Genomic DNA, 18349 nt, shown 5'->3' with positions numbered 1-18349 from the left:
TTAAAAGGGCCCTTATGGGCCTCGATAATTGAAAGTATGGGGGGGGGGATTCTTGGTATAAAGCATGCTCTTTTTTATATATGTTATTTAAAACATAAGATAAACTTCAAAACTGCAACATATTTCTCAGCTGAGTCATAGTGTTTCATTTTCCAATTTTCTATTTTTCAGCTGAGTTACATCTCCTTGTAACATTATACTAGTTCAGTTACAGCATGATACAGTTTACATATACAATGTTATATTTGCTAAATTTTTTCATAAAATAATAATATTGAATTTAAATCAAATTCAAAAGTTCTTTACCCATATATTACATAAATATGTTCAGCTGAGTTGCATCATCAAAGTGCATAAAATCATAAATTTTACTTTTAAAATTTTAAATTTCCATTTAAAAGTTTTAGTCTTCAGACTTACATAACTATATTCAAGCACTCATCTCTATAGACACACATCAAAAGTACACAAAATTAAATTTAAAAACAAAAATTAACAATTGGCAAATACCTGGAAAAAAACAGTATCTTAGAGGGGCACCGGTATAAAATGTATACTGACTCAAAATTCAGGATTTTGCTCTAGATTTTTTTTTTTAAATCTCAATTTTGTGTTCTTAGGGTCAATAAATAACAATTCATGCAAAATCTTACCACAATTTATTCCACAATATTTCATTTCCTTCCAAAACTGAAGTAATTATCAGTTTCCTGATTTTAAAGCCTTCTAATGTACCTGAGTAAAATATCTGGTAATCATGTGATATGCGATTTACTGTTTTTAGTTATTTTTTTAGAATGTAGGAATGAAATTGGTTCTGTTTTAATAACTCTTTTCCCTTGTCATTTTAGCGCATGCTCGAATTTAAAAATAGCCTTTTAGTCACGCCATCTACAAAGCACATAACTAACAAAAGGAGTAGATTACACAGATGATTACCACATATTTTTTTAATTTAATATGTTAAACCTCATACTATTTGCAAATCAATATTTTTATTCAGATACAACATTTTAACCAAAACTTTATTCAAATTAGATTCAAATTAATGCACCCTTTTATTCTACAATTTTTAGAGAATTTTCATAATATCTTACAAACATACATAACTTCAGATTCATAAATTTTGCCCAAACTCTGCATAATTATTTAGATTTTAAACATAGTAGATTTATGAAGGCACAATATGCAGCTTTCAAAAATAAGCAAGAGAATCAATGTAAGTAACAAATCATTGCCTATGTTTCAAACTCTACTAGAATCCTTCATGGCATAGTGGTTAATGTATAAATGCTGTTAGCAACCAGTCTTTAGTTTTAATCCTGTTGGCCACAGCACTCTTTTTATTGGTTCTACTTATGATTTTATGCTATAAGAGTCATTCAAATGAAAGTGGCATTGCTGTAATAACTCCGCTATTTGAAAAGAAAGATGACTCCACATGCACCCATAGATGGCACTTTGTGCTCGGATTGCATGGGATATCACCAGATCCCACCAGATGAGTGTGTGATAGTGCTGGAGCACATCAAGAGCCATCGTTCACATCATGGATGTCTCCAAATGGTGTCAGTGCATGGTCGTGCAATTTCAAACAGCAGGAAATGTGAGTGCTTCTGAAATCTATCAGCGAATGCAAACTGTGTATGGCATGAAGTGTATGAAACACAGATCGATATTCTGATGGTGCAGTGATTTTCATAGTGGAAGAAGCAGTACTGACGATAGGCAACCAGGTCAAGTGCATGTGGCCAGGTCAAGCCAACAACCAGGTCAAGTGCATGTGGCGATTACCCAGGAAGCAGTATTGTGTGCACACTTCCTATGCTCATAGACATTTCCTCTGTTATTTCTCGAGTGGTGATTCGCCGATTCGTTTTCACAAGACGGTCCACATCTGCAATTGCTTCCACACATCATCCTGTCACCTGTGTATCACATGTACTTAACCAGGTTGTGGCCTGTCGTCAGTACTGCTTCTTCCACTGTGAAAGTCTGTACACATTGGAATAACGATCTGCATTTCATACACTCCATGCTATACACAGTTTGCATTCAGCGATAGATTTCAGAAGCACTCATATTTCCTGCTGTTAAAAATTGCATTACCTCGCGTTGACACTGTTTGGAGGCATCCATGATGCAAACGATGCCTCTTAAAGTACACTGACGCTATCACACACGTATCTTGCAGGATTTGGTGATATCTCATGTAATCCCAGCATTCAGTGCCCTCTATAGGTGCATGTGCAGTCATCTTTCTCTTCAAATGGCAGAGTTATTACAGCAATGTAACTTTTATTTGAACGACCCTTATACTTTAATTTAAGAAGAAAAATTACTCATGGAAAACACTTTATCAGAATAATGCAAAAATAAATAAAGAAAAAAGAATGTTTATGAACTTTCCAATTGCATTATTCTGACAGTTACCCAGATGATTTTCACAAAAAGTATACCTTCAATTTTTAGATAGCTTAAATGTATGAGATTTTTCATGGAAAAATTCAACCAGAATTCATGTTTTGATATGCTATAAATCGAGTGCCCCACTTTTTGAGCTACTACTCAAATTTTCATGTGATTGATGCTAAAATGCTTTACCGTTTTAATTTTTTATGACAAATATCATCCTATCAGTTATAAATAAATATGCAGAAAAGTTCATTATATTAAAACAAAATTTATTTTAAACTTTTTTTACGAAAATTTTATGTCACACAGCATGACCAAAATTCTGCACTGCTTAGATTGTGCAGATTTTAGATCATAAATGAAAATTGATAGATTTAGACCTCTTCCTTTACAAAAAGGAAGAAATTAATAAATTCAAAGAAAATTAGAACAAAATTTAATTAAAACTTTTTTACAAAAATTTTGTGTCACGCAGTATGACCAAAATTCTGCACAGCTTAGGACCTCAGACTGTTCAGATTTTAGATCACAATGAAAACTGTTACAAAAAGAATAAATAAATTCAAAGAAGGCTTACAAAAGCAATTCATACCTTTTTTACTTTCTTGTGCAGAAATGTTCAAAATATACATTAAACATGTTAGAATGTTTTTAAAAAGGTAAGAAAGGAAAGCAGAAAAACATTTTTACACTTTACAGATCTATTTACAGAAGTTTGCTTTAAAATTTCAAGATGTTTTGCTTTGAATCTCACTCAGCACCCCAAATTATTCCTGACAGTTTTATAATTCAGAGTTCCTTTTTTTCTTTTCACTATTACTTGAGGAAAATTATTAATTATAGCTGCACTATGATTTAACAAAAAAAGTATTAATTTTACTTCTACTCATAAAAGTTCTTGCACTTTTTCTGCAACAGGACAGCAGTCATCACCAAACCTAAATATCGATGCAAAATGCAGCCTGAAATAATAATGACAATGCGTTTTCTGAGAAATTGTGCTTTTTATTACTTTTGATTGCAATTACGTTAATTTCTCAAAATGTATTTAGAATATTGAAATGAAATTTTGCCAAAATGTTTTATTCATCTTTAGCTGTGTTCTGTAGCAAAATCTGACCTCTTTGTATTTATTTATTGATTTTACTGACAGTATTTTGAAGATTTTTTTTTTTTTTTTTTTTTTTTTTTTTTTTGAGTTTTGTACCAAGTTTTGAATATTTCAAAAAATTTTATAAGTACAACAAATCTGTTGCTACAGAACACAGGTAAGTATGTTATTTATATACTGTGTAAAGATTATTGAAGTATATTCATTAGAATCTATTACAGGAGATCTGGCATAAATGAAAATTTTCACTAAAATTTTACCAAATATTGCCTATATTTAAAAAAATAATAAAACGCTCTATAAAATCCTATTTAAATTCATACTTTTATATCCCATCTTACTCAAAAACATGCGTGTTTAATTAAAATTTTATGTATTTAAAAAAAGTGCTCCATATGTAAGCACATGCTAACAAATTTGTTATGAATAATATCCAAATCTCAGCAAAAACTAGCAAACCCATCTGCATTTCACATATAAGGGACTAAGATTTCAAATGTTTGGATTTTTTATCTACTGTATTATTATCTTTTTTTTTCCCCCATTATTGCTTAAATATATTCTAATGAATTATTTTTTTTTAATTAAAAACATTGATAATATTTTAAAACAGCAATAACAGTGCACAGCAGAATTTGCCTTGTATGCTACTTAACTGCGGCACTCCCACATTGATCTCTGTGGCATAAGGGACTTTTGTAAATGACAGTCTCTTAGTGACAAATGACAGAGTCTCCCGAATGGCTAAATCTGATTATAAAGACCAGTATTTAAACAGCATTTATTAGCTAAATTTGTATAACTCATAATTTAATCTATTTTTCACGAACTTACGGATTTTAATATGATATTTACATCATTAAAGGAACATATTTTACATTGTACAGCTAAAAAAATCTTATGAGCATATAAAAGGTAATCCTGTCACTCGGAGGTTAAACAATGTATACCTATACAGAATTTTAACTTCACATTCTTTGCTTAATTCTGAAAGGTGCAATTCCCCCCCCCAAGAGATACATTAAACTTATCTAAAATTATGCAACGATTCATCAACACAGATGAGTCTAAAGTTGTAAGTTGTCCTTAGTCGTAAATACGCGTACATTTTTCAAGTTTTTAATCATTTAATGAGCAATTTAATGAAAGACAAACTAAAAAGCATTTTAACACTCTGAGCGGCACAGGATTTTAGATCCGTCATGAAGACCGGTATTTAAACAGCATTTATTAATTTTGTATAATTACTTATTTCAGTCTGTACTTTCATAAATTTACAATCATTAAGATGATATTTACATTATTAAAGAAAGTAAGAAAGCAAAATATCTTAAATTATAAGCTACTACAGTACAAGGTCTATAATCCGGACGCCCATTATCTGGAATGATCTATAATCCGGACCTCAAAGCCACAAACTTACACATGCACGTAAAGTGTTTACGCATGCGCATAAACCCAGTAAAGCATTTACCCATGCGCGCTTCCGATAGTGAAGAAAGTTACATTGAAAGAAATGTTTAATAAAGTAAACAAATAAATATTACTTTTTTTTGTAAATTTTGATACCCTTTAGATCATAATTGCTCTTTAATTCATAAATTACGGTTTCATATTTTTAATTGTATAATTTCTACATGCAATCTTACCAGATTTAAATTGATGACCTATAATCGGGGAAAACCCCTAATTCGGAATCGCCGAAGTCCCAATGAGTCCGGATTATGGACTTTGTACTGTATATGTCAAGTAGGAAAACTTCTGATGACCGCATAAAGCCAGTCATAACGCTCAGAGGGTTCAAGACTGCCATCTATATAAATCAAAGAACCAATTTTTTTCTATTACACGTTATTATGTTAAAAATTGCATACGTTTAATACACAATATTGCAATGTGCACCATAAGCATTAATTTACCTGATGGACCAGATCTTTCATATCTTGTAAAAGTGACATTTTATCTGAAATATTCTTCTGAAAATCAGAAAGAAGAGCTTCCAAATTGTCTGATTCTGACTGTATTGTAGCTTTCCTTATAACAGATCTTCTTAATTCATGATGAATGCCCTTGAGCTGGGAAGACAAAAAATCAAGATATTACATCTGCACTGAAAATTTAAATAATTACTAAATTATGATACATATAAATTAATAGCTTTCGCTGAACTTATCATTAGAGAAGATAATTTAAAAAGCATGAAATTTTCTGCAACAAGTATTCATAAGATAAAGATCAAAGGATTGAAAAATCAAATTACTTCTTCCTCATTTTTACTCATACCGCCTTTTGAGTGTGAAATATCTTTTGCAGTTGAGTGCAGTAATGATAGTTCATCAGCTGTCAATTTATCATGTTTTTTAGACTCTGTAACAAAGAAATAGATTTTTAAAAATGACACAACTGCATATTACAAAGATAGTATTTCACAATTCTACATAATTAATTTAACCCTCTGAGTGCAATGGCGGATTTTATCCGGTCATGAAATTTTTTGTTACTTGGTATATACTAGCTTATAATTTAAGATATTTTGCTTTCTTACTTTCATTAATAATTTAAATGTCATCTTAATGTATGCAAGTTTATGAAAATAGAGACTAAAATAGGTAAATATACGAATTTTGCTAATAAAGGTTCTTTAGATACAGATCTTCATGACAGATCCACAAAACCTGGGCTGCTCAGAAGGTTAAAAAAGATTTTCTCTCACAGGATAACTGTAACTGTAATTTATACCGCCGCCCGTGAACTAAATCACATTCGGGGTCTGGCATCAAACACCAGAAACAGTCACACAAAGATGACTTTTGACACTCCTGCTGGGCCTGGAGTCCCACATTCCCGAGTTAACCAACAAATTATTCAGCTCCCTCTGTTAAACGCTCAATGTTTAGCAAACCCACCGCTAAACACGGACCAGTCAGAACCACCGTCCCGGCCGGACCGAGACCACAGTAGGGTGGGCGATGATACTTGGAGCGATGACTGCCCGTTGATTGAGGCTACTTGCCAGCACTACACAGGATGACCCTCTCCTTAGGCTTTACATGGAATACTAAGGACAGTAGTGACCGGACTCTCAATGGTCCAGTTTTCTATTTCGCTACCAGTACCCTGGTGGACGGGACTGACACTTCCCGGCCCAAGTATAGACTCACCCTGTGGACCATCAGGAACCACCAAGTTAAAAAATTTTATACCCCCATGGCCAATACTGCCTAGGTACAGGTCCTAGCCAGTACTTCGCAGAGTACTCTACGTCGACCCCCGGGGTGGAAGGTAACACACACACACGGGAGGAAGGGAAAGGTACCTTATCCTGATCTCACAGGATAAGGTAAACATTTGAAAATTTTAAAAAAGATCAAACTGATTTTTATACATATATAAAAACCTTTCATAGTGTTTATGCTACTTTAAATATAAATAATTAAAGAACTGCTAACAAGGATTATTATAAGACAATTAAGAGAAATCTTTAAGGATAAATTTCAATCCTTATAGACATATCTAGAAATTAACGTAAATATTGACATACAAAAGTATGTAAAATAAACAATACAGGAATAAACATTTCCAAGTTTTTTTTTTTTTTTTTTTTTTTTTTTTTTTTTTTTTTGAGAGGGGACACAAGATATACAAAAGAGCAAGAAATTTTTACAAACCATTTCTTAGTCATGAAATCCAAAATAATGATCTTCACATGTTCAGATATCAAAGTACATTCTTTAACAGTAACAATGGGAACAGGAAATTGCTAGGTTACTTTAGTATCATTGAAAATTCATTTGCTAACATATTAACTCTGACATTTCTATGATCTGTTTCAGATATAAGAGTTCTAACTCTTACAGGTATTGGCCATGTCCCTCTAGTTTGTTATACAGCTTACAGATACATTTTCAACATAAAGGTTCATTAATTGATGAAAGAGCTGGCATATTTACCAGACTATTTAGATTACTTTTATTATCAGCACTTAAGATCTGATTATTCACTTATTATACTTATCTGATTATTTGCATGGCTTTCCACAAAAAAATCACTATCCATGACAAAATTTTCACAAAGACATGAAAGACAACAACCATTTACAAAAATGACAGCACATTAAAAATCACCAACCAGGACTGCCCACACAGGTCTTGCCTTGGGCTAATATTATGGAACATATTAGCTGATTCAGCCTTTGTACTATTCAAAAATAATTGAACATATAAACATTCAGCCATATGCAGATGTTTTTCTGCTAGTTATAAAAGGTCATTTAAGAACAGAGTATCAAACTACAGCCTAACATGCAGTGAATTTATTCACAAGCTGGCCAAAAGATCACGAGCTCACTACATCCGCAACTAAAACCCAAAGTTTGCTCATTAGTTCAGCCCAAAGACACATGTACCCCTTGTGTAAAAATTTATGGAAAAAACATGAAAGTTGTGAAATAATTGGGTGTTCAGATTGAAGATTAACTTAACTGGCATGAACATATTGTGCAAATTAAACAATTGCACAAGTTATCTAACTCATTCGACAGAACCACAGCAGCCTGGTGGGGAGATGATCCTACGAATATGGTATCATATTTTAGCTGAAGTAATAACAAAAAGTATGCAATTGCAGCACATCACAAAAAATATGCAATTGCAGCACATAACAGCACAACGACCTTTTACTCCTTAGCTGTTGGGAATACAGAGATCCCCTATCCCTACTATGCAGTAAACATCCTAGCTGGCCTCCCCCCCCCCATTTCATTCTATAAAAGGAAAATGTCAGTCTGCACATTTATACTGCATATAAATACATCTCTGAGGGACAAAGAATTCATCAGCACTGACTATAAGTGCAGTACTCTATCACCTGGAAGAATTGAACCTTGATATGAGACTACAAGCTCCATCAGCTCAGTCATATGTGGTATATAATGATGGATCAAGGGAGACCAAGGTACAGGCTTCTGTGTGAGGCACCAGCAGGGTATTTACTTGAGCACAAAGACTACATTCTGTCAGTACAGTGTTTCAGGGTGAGTTTGTAGCACTCAGAGCAGCAGTTCACTACAGCATTCTAGTTGGTCATGAATTAACCAAATATTCTGATTCAACATGTACTGCCTATTCTATACAGGGTTGGAAAAGCATGAATGATGTAATCAAGATTCAGAGAATGTGATACCAAAACCAGAGAATGTGACAACTCCTGGCCAGAAAATATGACACTGGAGTACACAGCAACAAACAAGCAGACAAAATCCCAAACAAGTTGCCATGGATGAATAGTACATATCCATGCCCAAAGTCACACATGAACGCAATCAATAGAGCCCTTTTAAAGGAGTAATGGCAAAGCTCCTGAGAAAACAATAATTCCTGCAAAGGAATATATAATTTCCTTCTCAAGATGAGTTATGCAGTAGTACTAAACAAAACTCCAACAAAAAACTAAAACAGTGGTGCAACAGCCCTAGTTAGCCAAGGCCAGCAGTGCCCCAAAATCTGCTTTCTTGACTATGGGCCCCCAGGGTGCATAACCATATGCCCTGAATAAGTGGTCAGCTTGTCGCAGAACCCCCAAGTGTTTAGACCCCAAGTGAACTTGGTACTCATTTTATTGACCAAAGGGATGAAAGGCTGAGTCGACCTTGCCCAGCCCAGGTATCGAACTCTTGACCTGTGGTGCTGCTATGTGATGCGCTAGCCTCTATGCAGTAGTACATGCTGACATAATTCTTAATGGGACATGGTCCACATATATGAGCTACTTATTTCATTTCAGTTTCCAGCATAATGCACAAGCGTAAGTGGAAAGTTTGAAGACACTGACCATTACACTTATGACAGCCAAGAAACAAGTGCTTATCATGTCCAAATTCTGTCAGCTGGAAACAAACATGTAGGAGCAAACAACATATGCTGCAACCTGTATGTGCTCAGATGTATCCAGAACTGCACTTAAATAACTCTCGGAACCACGCGATTAAAAAATTAGACAACACATGCAGCAGCAATCCACAACCGCGAGTAGACAAATTTGCAAGTTGCCAGAGAAAAGCTATGAACTTGAAAAATATACAATATGAATATTTTTTTCAAGACAATGATATACTAACACAGTCACCTAGACAGTATAGTGATTAGGGGAGCCTGAATGCAACACAAAATGGCCCAGGTTCGAATCCCGAAAAAGGCATGGATTTAAAATTGTCTGTCCCTTCATAGGAAGTAGCGGTGACCACCTATTACAGTCAAAAGTCGTTAATTCGGACACCCATAATCTGGAATGATCTATAATCCGGACCTCAAAGCTACAAACTTTCTGCGCATGCGCCGTGTTGACACATGCGCGTAAGACCTTTACGTCTGCGAATATGCGTATGCGCAAAATACGTTTACAAATGCACGTTTAATGTATAACGGACGGTATAGGCTAAGCTAAAATTATCTAATTCAGTTAATGTTGCAGATTGCGTTGTTCCTTAATCTTCGAATTGGATTCAGCTTATTATTTTTTGCAGACTGTTAGAACAATTTTATAAAAGTAAGTGTGAACTTTCGATTATGTCAAATAAAATTTAATATTTATTAAATCAAATAAAATTTCTGATATATATTTACTAATATCTAAAGGATCTACAAAGCGAAAGTATGTTTCGAAGTCCATTAAACAAAAAGTGGAATTGCTGCAAAAATTGGATAAAAGCCTATCCTTTGTTTATCTAAACTTTAACGTTTGTTTATCTAAACTTTGTTTATCTTTAACGCTGCGGTGCGCAATGAATTGGAAGTTGATCTGTCAGCACTATCCTTATCTTCAGGGCAGATGTTTTTTATTTTATTTGGCTTATAATTCCTTACTAAATGTATTATTTCATCTTGATGTACTCCTTTGATATGATTTAAATCAAATTCCTCGTCATTATAATTCACTTCCAATAGCGAAGAAAATGACAGAGGTTATTGAAAACGAAAAAATTTCGATTGACAAATTAGTCGGTATTCTCGACACAGCAATTATAGGACTTGAACAGCAGAACTTTGTAACTGAACAAGAAATTATGTCTGTTTATAGAATTAAAGAGAATGTATTATCACATAAAAAACAAAGCAACTTAAACAACTTACATTGAAAGAAATGTTTAATAAAGTAAACAAATAAATATTAAGCTTTTTTTTTTTTTTTTTTTTGTAAATTTTGATACCCTTTAGATCATAATTGTTCTTTGTTTCATTAATTATGGTTTCATATTTTTAATTTTATAATTTCTGCATGCCATTTTACCAGATTTAAACTGATGATCTATAATCCGGAATCGCCGAAGTCCCGACGAGTCCAGGTTAACAACTTTTTACTGTAGTTGCCTCCACAACAAAAGCAGCCATCCCTTCTGGCCATAGTAGTGGCTAATGCTGTTATAGGCAAGTGCCCACCATTGGGGGGGAAAAAATGTACTGACAAAACAGACACATTCTCTTTGAACTTGTATCTCAATGTAAATTTTGCACAACCGTATTGTTATTTGTACAACAGGTTTGTACAATGCATTATTACTGGAATATAATAACGTAACACAGTAGTGCACTAATCTTAAAACTGTATTGTATTGTTATATGCATATAATAGTACTGGTGCCCCAGTGATTCGGCACTGCAGAAGTGCACAGTTTTTTAAGTATTTATGTAATGAATTGTATTACATATTGTACTGCATTATTTTGCTTGTATATGTCTAATAGTTTACTGCCATGAACACTGGGTTAAAAAAAATATGGGACAGTTCGATATCTCCCATTCTAATGCGCCGATTGATGAAAAATTGAGTTTTTCATGTCTCGAAAGTGGGACTTAGGATTTAGACTTATATATAGCACTGTTCTAACATAGGCACTTTGACACAATATCGGACTTTTTTAAATGATATATTGATTATTTTTCATATTTCGTTCCTACGCCTCAAATTATGGCAAAGTGAAGTTTTGGAAAAATTGCCTGGGTAGTTTTTAAAAAATTAATTTCTCAAAATTTTAGCTTCTCAGTGTTAATTGAATTTGGTATATATTGATAAGTCTCTTTTTTGTTGAAACAACTTGATTCCTTCTTTCAAAATTTGAAATTTAGGTTCAAACTGAAAAATAATAATAATAATAATAATAATAATAATATTTTTTAAATTTGCATTTTTAAATATTTTTTATAAAGTTTTTGAAAAACACTTATAATTATGACCTATAAAATTTTTGTCGTCTTCTTAAAGCAGGGGCATTATTAGGCACCAAACATTATAGTTTTTTATCAAAATTTCCCAAAATATATGTGACTTTACATATTGGCACATTTTGAAATTTGGTATATTTTGTAAAAGCGATAACAGTACCACCTGTGGTTTGTGAACTTTATTATAAACTTAATGAATTGTATCAGTTATTATGAACCTCACATTTCCAAATACACTTTGACTGAGGGTCATTCACGGAGAATTTCTTTATTTTCCTTTTTTATTAATAATGCCTAATAAATAATTATTAATAATACATGAAAAGCTATTTTTTAAATTCATAAAGAATATTAATCAAAAGTAATTTTTTTTTCCCTTTCAAAAGAATATTTTTTTTTACACTCGCCATTTTATCGTCTGCTATTTTATTTAACCTCATTTTATATGCAACGAGATTTCTTTTGCTGATTTTAAAATTTGGCTTCCATATACATAGTTCCAGTCTAAATTGTCTAAACTGCTTGAATTCCAGTCTAAAGTGTTGTTTAAGTGCCCAATGCTGTAATTATTTATGTTAATTATATACAATTGAACACAAAATTGTACTTCAGCACATACAATAGTGCAAAAAATTTACAAATTTGGTGACTGAGAATGTGGTGCACAATTGATGTATGCTTGAATTCCAGTCTAAAGTGTTGTTTTAACAACATCTAAAGTGTTGTTTTAACAACACTTTAGATTCAAGTACGAAAGTTCAAGTGAATGTAGTTTCTGAGAGTGACCAGCACTTCGAGTTATGGCTCAAAGGCATCATTTAAGTGATGGTCAAATATTGCGAATAATTGGTAGAATCGGGGAAGGTTAAAAAAATGAACGCCGCAGAAGATTTGATTAGCCCTAAAAGTGTCATATCAAGAGTTTGAAGGTGATTTTTAAGCATTGAATCAGTTGAAAGACAGCCTGGTCAAGAGTAACCAAGAGCAACCAAATGCATCAGAAGCCAGTTTTCTGTCATTGTCAGCTCGAAGAAACAGCAAAGCGACTACAAAAGGTTTGGATTTGGACCTACAGGCTGCCACAGGAAATCGAATTATCCATTCTACTGCTGCATGAAGACTTAACAAGGTTTAACTGCATGCGAGAAAACCAATAGTTTGTGCTCCACTCATTCCCGCTTCCATAACCAGCCATTTAAACAGGTGCTGTCGTCATGTTCAATTGAGCCGAGATGACTTAACCCGAGTATTGTTTAAAAGTCCAGATATAGTCTGAATAGTGATTCTAGACATGTTCTGATCTGGAGAGAGGCAGGAACATGCAACTTTCCTTCTCTCGTCCATGAAATATCCCGTTTCTGCAACCACAGTTTATGCTTTGGAGAGGAATCATCACAAATAGCCACACCAAGCTGCATATCTTTCAAGGAGGTTCTCAGGGATATGTGGACGAGGTACTGGAACCCGAAGTTAGACTGTTTATGGATGCTGTTGGCCTAGAGATTTTGCTGATGGATGATAATGCTCAGTCTCATCGAGCATATGTGATGTCAGAACACTAGCAAACAGAATATATTACTCATATGGATTTGCCGCTTACTTAGCAAACAGCCACATATTCAGGTTTTTCAAGTGAGAAATAAGTATTTAGTAACATAAATAGTCTTTTAATTTTATAAATACATAATTCAAAGCTGTCAGTCTTGAAGTAGAAAAAAGCGGAGTTGTAAGGAAATTTTTTACAAATTGTGCATCTAAGTGATACGAATTTTGCATCTAAGTAAATAATTTTACAGTACAAAGTCCGTAATCTGGATGTCCATTATCCGGAATGATCTATAACCCAGACCTCAAAGCAACAAACCTTTTTTTGTATGTTTTACGTTTTACACATGCGCATTTAATGTATAACAAACGATATAAGCTACGCTAAAATTATCTTTACTGATTCTAAGGCATTTCAGTTAATGTTGCAAATAGTGCTGTTCCTTAATCTTCTAATTGGATCCTTATTATTATTTTTTGCAGACTGTTAGAGCAATTTTATAAAAATTAACCTTGATTTTTTGATTATGTCAAAAAGAGTTTCCAATTCTTGAGCTGCCAAAGGATCTACAAAACGAAAGCATGTTTCGATGTCCATCAAACAAAAAGTGGAATTGCTGCGAAAAATGGATAAAGGCATATCCTTCGTTTCTCTAACCATTCCGAAATCTATTTATCAATTTCATGCTGCTCTGACAAGGGGGGGGAGGAACGTCGTGGCGCGTAACGAACTGGAAGTTGATCTGTCAGCACTATCCTTATCTTCAGGGCAAATGTTTTTATTTTATTTGGCTAATAATTCCTTACTAAATGTAGTATTTCATCTCGATGTACTCCGTCTTTGATATGATTTAAATCAAATTCCTCGTCAATTTAAATATCAGGAATACACATCAAATAGTTTTCTGGTTGCAATTTTCTAATTTTGACTATGCGCAATGTATGCTTTACACATGTGCGCATTGAAAGAAATGTTTAATAAAGTAAACAAATAAATATTAAGCTTTTTCTTTTGTAAATTTTGATACCCTTTAGATAAAATTGCTCTTTATTTCATAAATTATGGTTTCATATTTTTAATTTTATAATTTCTGCATGCCCTCTCACCAGATTTAAACTGATGATCTATAATCCGGAATCGCCGAAGTCCTGACGAGTCCGGATTAAAGACTTTTGATTGTATTATTTTCCCCTCCAAATTGTACGTCTATCATTCAGCATATGGATATGGGAATAGTGCATGCATTGAAATGCAAATATAAAGTAGCATTTTTAAAATCTATGTTAAATTTCTTGAACAATGGCAAGACTATTCAAGACTTTTTGAAATATTTTAGCGTAAAATCTGCTGTGTGGAGCAACACAAGATCGTGGGAGGATGTGTCTCCAGATTCGTTAAAAAATGCTTGGCATAATTTATGGTCAGCTACCATATTTCATGCTGAGGATGATGAAGATGATAGCTGCGAATTTGAAGGTTTTGGGACATTGCAAACTAAAGGTGAAATTTTCCAGTTATTGGATTTTGTAAAGAAATGTGGAGAAGCGGTAATAAATGAAGATGATATAATAAAGTTTTTCAATGCGACAACAATGCCCCAATCATCAATCAATTAACAGATGGGGAAATTTGTAGTATGGTTCTAGATCTAGAAAATACTGCTTCCAATACTGAAGAAAGTGACAGAGACATTACTGAAAATGAAAACATTTCGATTGACAAGTTAGTCGGTACTATCAACACAGCAATTACAGGACTTGAACAGTGGAGCTTTGAAACTGAACAAGAAATTATATCTGTTTATAGAATTAAAGAGAAAGTATTAGCACAAAAAATGAAGCAACTTAAACAACTTACATTGAAAGAAATGTTTAACAAAGTAAACAAATAAATATTAAGCTTTTTTTTGAGTAAATTTTGATACCCTTTAGATCATAATTGCTCTTTCTTTTGTAAATTACAGTTTCATATTTTTAACTGTATAATTTCTGCATGCCATCTTACTAGATTTAAATTGGTGATCTATAATACGGAAAAAACCCTAATCCGGAATCGCTGAAGTCACTACGAGTCCAGATTACGGACTTTGTACTGTATATGAAATTGTTATATGAAAATCTAAAGAGGCAATGGTTCCGGAAAAGTAAGAATACAGGGGCAAGTCTATTTAATATTCAGGCTATCTCGCTAGATTGGTGAGATATTGCCAAGCTGGCGACAGTTTTGGCAACTAAGTTTTGTTGCCAAACTTGCCGACCATTTGGTGACATTTTGGTCTAATCTTTGTATCACTATAGAGGGTAACTGAATAACTGCAACTGATTCTATATGTAGCTATAACTACATCTGGCCCTCATATGCCTTCCAGTAATTTCGAGAAGTAACAAAGATTTCTTGGCAGCCGGGGAAACTATATAACTGGGGACAGCAAGTTTCTGAGTAGTAGTAGGTGTCAATTCAGAGCGACATCCAAGTAGATATCTGTCAGAGCTTTGCCTTTCTAGATGCACACTGCATTCTCTTTAACGTTCTCAGTAGTTTGAATGTAATTACTGATTGTACTTACTGTGATACTGTTGAGCTCTATGATCATTTCTGTGGAATGTTCAGGTTTGTGAACTATTTCTTTTGATAAAATAAATTTTATCAAGCTATTATCGATTCTGCATGCATTCAATCTTCATACGCATACAACAATTTTTGGTGTCAGAAGTGGGACTGAACGGCCGTGACAACAGCACTGGAGAAGCAATTAACCAATTGTGCTTAAAAGACGTGCTACGCACGTCAAGATGCTTTTGTCTCAAACCGCGAGCGACGTGAACACCACGTCGATAGGCATTTATTGCAAAAATGAAAATAATGTGGTGCACATGTCGCCTAACAACGAGATTGTTTATTTCTCAAGTTACAGCTCTGGATTGCACTTGCAGACACTGAGTGGCATAAATGAGACACTTTACCGCTTGTTATATTGTAGCGCAAGGCACTGCAAATGTGAAGTTTAGTCATAGCGCAAGTGGTTAAGATGGTTATTGGCTACCTTCAATGCTTTCAAGGAAGAGATAAACGTGGACCAAGAATATGCAAAGAAGAGATGGTAGTGGGTCAAGAAAAGATGCAAGGGACATTCACATCAGTTCAAGAAAAGACTGCAGCAAGTCGAGGAAATGAAAACAAAAATTACTGCCATAATAGAAGACAAATTTGAAGCTATAAAAGGGAGAACAGCATGCTGCTGAAAACAAGGTTGAAGAAACTGAAGAAGCAACTCAAAGAGACAGTTTCTGCCTTCGAACAACAAACCGATTACAGAGTTTCTGCCATTGGCAAAGAAGTTAACACCTTAAAGAAATTCATAGTGACAGCAGGAAGGAATTCTGGTGGTTTTAAAGTTCTACCCATTCTTTCTTGTTGCTCATCCATATATGATGGTAAGACCTCCTGGCATGTATGTAAGACTCAATTTTCTATAGTGGCGAATGCAAATGGATGAGATTCCCAAACTAAAGTCTGCCTTCTCTGACAGCAGATGCAGCAAATTTCCTTCAAACTCTGCCCAAAAACCAGAGGCCAGACTTCAAAGTTCTATTCGGTGCGTTGGAGCTGTGCTTTGACAAGAGGTGTTTAAAAGGCTATAGCAGGCTTCAGTTAAAATCTTGCCAGCAGCAGCCCAAAGAAACACTCCAGGAGCTCACCAATGCTGTTGAAAGAATGTCTTATCTTTCCTTTCGGACTGCCCATCAAAAACGAAATTCTTCCCAGGAGTATTTCATCAATGGTATCCAGGATCCTGAGATACAGAAAGCCCTGTGAATGGCAAACATCAAGGTTTACAGAGTGCTCTATTATAAGCTATGAAATTCGAGGCAGCCCAGCATGCAATTCACAGGGACACAATCCAATCAGAGCTGCTCTTGTCCGGAAGCCAGTGGATCAAGTGACTGCTCACCTAGATGATTTAAGCAGAGAAGTCAGTGACTCGAGACAGAATAGGAGTGATAAGAAACTGATAATAACGTGCTGCAGCTGCAGTGCTAAAGGCCATTATGAAGGAATTGGAGAACACCCCAGAGCACAGAAGCTAAGACCACTCCCAGCAAGAAGGAGGGGATCTAGTTGATGGCCATCTTGCAGCCTGGAGGTTGCCAGATAATGAGAAGTCCAATTTTAAAGTGCTTCAAATTTCTGCAATGAATGGCGGCAGTAAGTTCATCATGAGACATATCAATAGAGTTATTTGCAATATGACCATCCATAAAGCAGCCAATGTTACCATAATCCAAAAAGATTTGGTTCAACAATTGGAAGGTAAACTCATCTGGAACGGCGCCCTGTGTTTCACTCCAGATTGTGTCTGGGTATAAAATCGGCATTGATGGAAAATTAAATGTTAACATCGCATTTGGAAGTGAAGCCTACCATCATATGACATACATAGCAAATATTACACACCCTTGCATATTCGATTAGACTTTCTATTGAAATGCAACTTTTCCTTGTACTTTAAATATAATTAATTGCAATCTGCCTGTGAGGACATAATCCTATTCGGAATTAATGATGAAAGAGTTAAATCTGTCCACCAAATATCACAGTACCACAAGAACAGAATGTTTACTTCCAGGATTCATAACTGAAAAAAGATATTTCCAGTTTGGTATATCCCAAGAACTCTAACTACCCGGGAGAAGCACTAGTAGTTTCGGCTCTCATCGACTTTTCAAGCACCGTTATCCCAATAAGAGTTGCTAACGTGGGTGATAAAGCGAAAATCATTACGAAAGGCGAAGTGTTTGCAGCATGTGTTTTAGTGATCTGTGTTAAAAGACAAATAGTCTATCAATTTCTGTGTCCTCGGAGACCATAACATTGGAGTTACTACAGAATGCACTACTAAGAGATGAAGAGAGGAATCCTGCAGAATCTATCATTTAAGAACTTCAAGATGTTTTATCCCACTCTTCTTCTGATGTAGGATGAACCAGTTTGACAGAGCATAGAAATGATACAGGGGATCATCCACCAATCAAGCATCATCAAAGACGTCTGTTGATCAGC

At 34.4% G+C, this 18349-nt stretch overlaps 1 protein-coding gene across 4 annotated transcripts in view; it reads right to left on the bottom strand.

Annotated features, from left to right (window-relative positions):
* Positions 1-18349, bottom strand: part of Sil1 (Sil1 nucleotide exchange factor) — an 81631-nt gene that overhangs the window by 42007 nt on the left and 21275 nt on the right. For all 4 annotated transcript variants that reach the window (XM_085814636.1, XM_085814638.1, XM_085814648.1 and 1 more), the window contains 2 exons: positions 5787-5893; positions 5446-5601 (listed from right to left, as the gene is read on the bottom strand). In XM_085814636.1, coding sequence (XP_085670762.1) covers positions 5446-5601; positions 5787-5893 — 263 coding nt within the window. The remainder of the gene's footprint in view (positions 1-5445; positions 5602-5786; positions 5894-18349) is intronic.

The sequence above is a fragment of the Stegodyphus dumicola genome, chromosome 1 (genome assembly GCF_044657685.1).
Source record: "Stegodyphus dumicola isolate Sdum_Otavi_A_Nest chromosome 1, ASM4465768v1".
Classification (NCBI taxonomy): Eukaryota; Metazoa; Arthropoda; class Arachnida; order Araneae; family Eresidae; genus Stegodyphus; species Stegodyphus dumicola.
The sequence above is the reverse complement of the archived record's forward strand: the minus strand, read 5'-3'. Positions and strand labels throughout refer to the sequence as shown.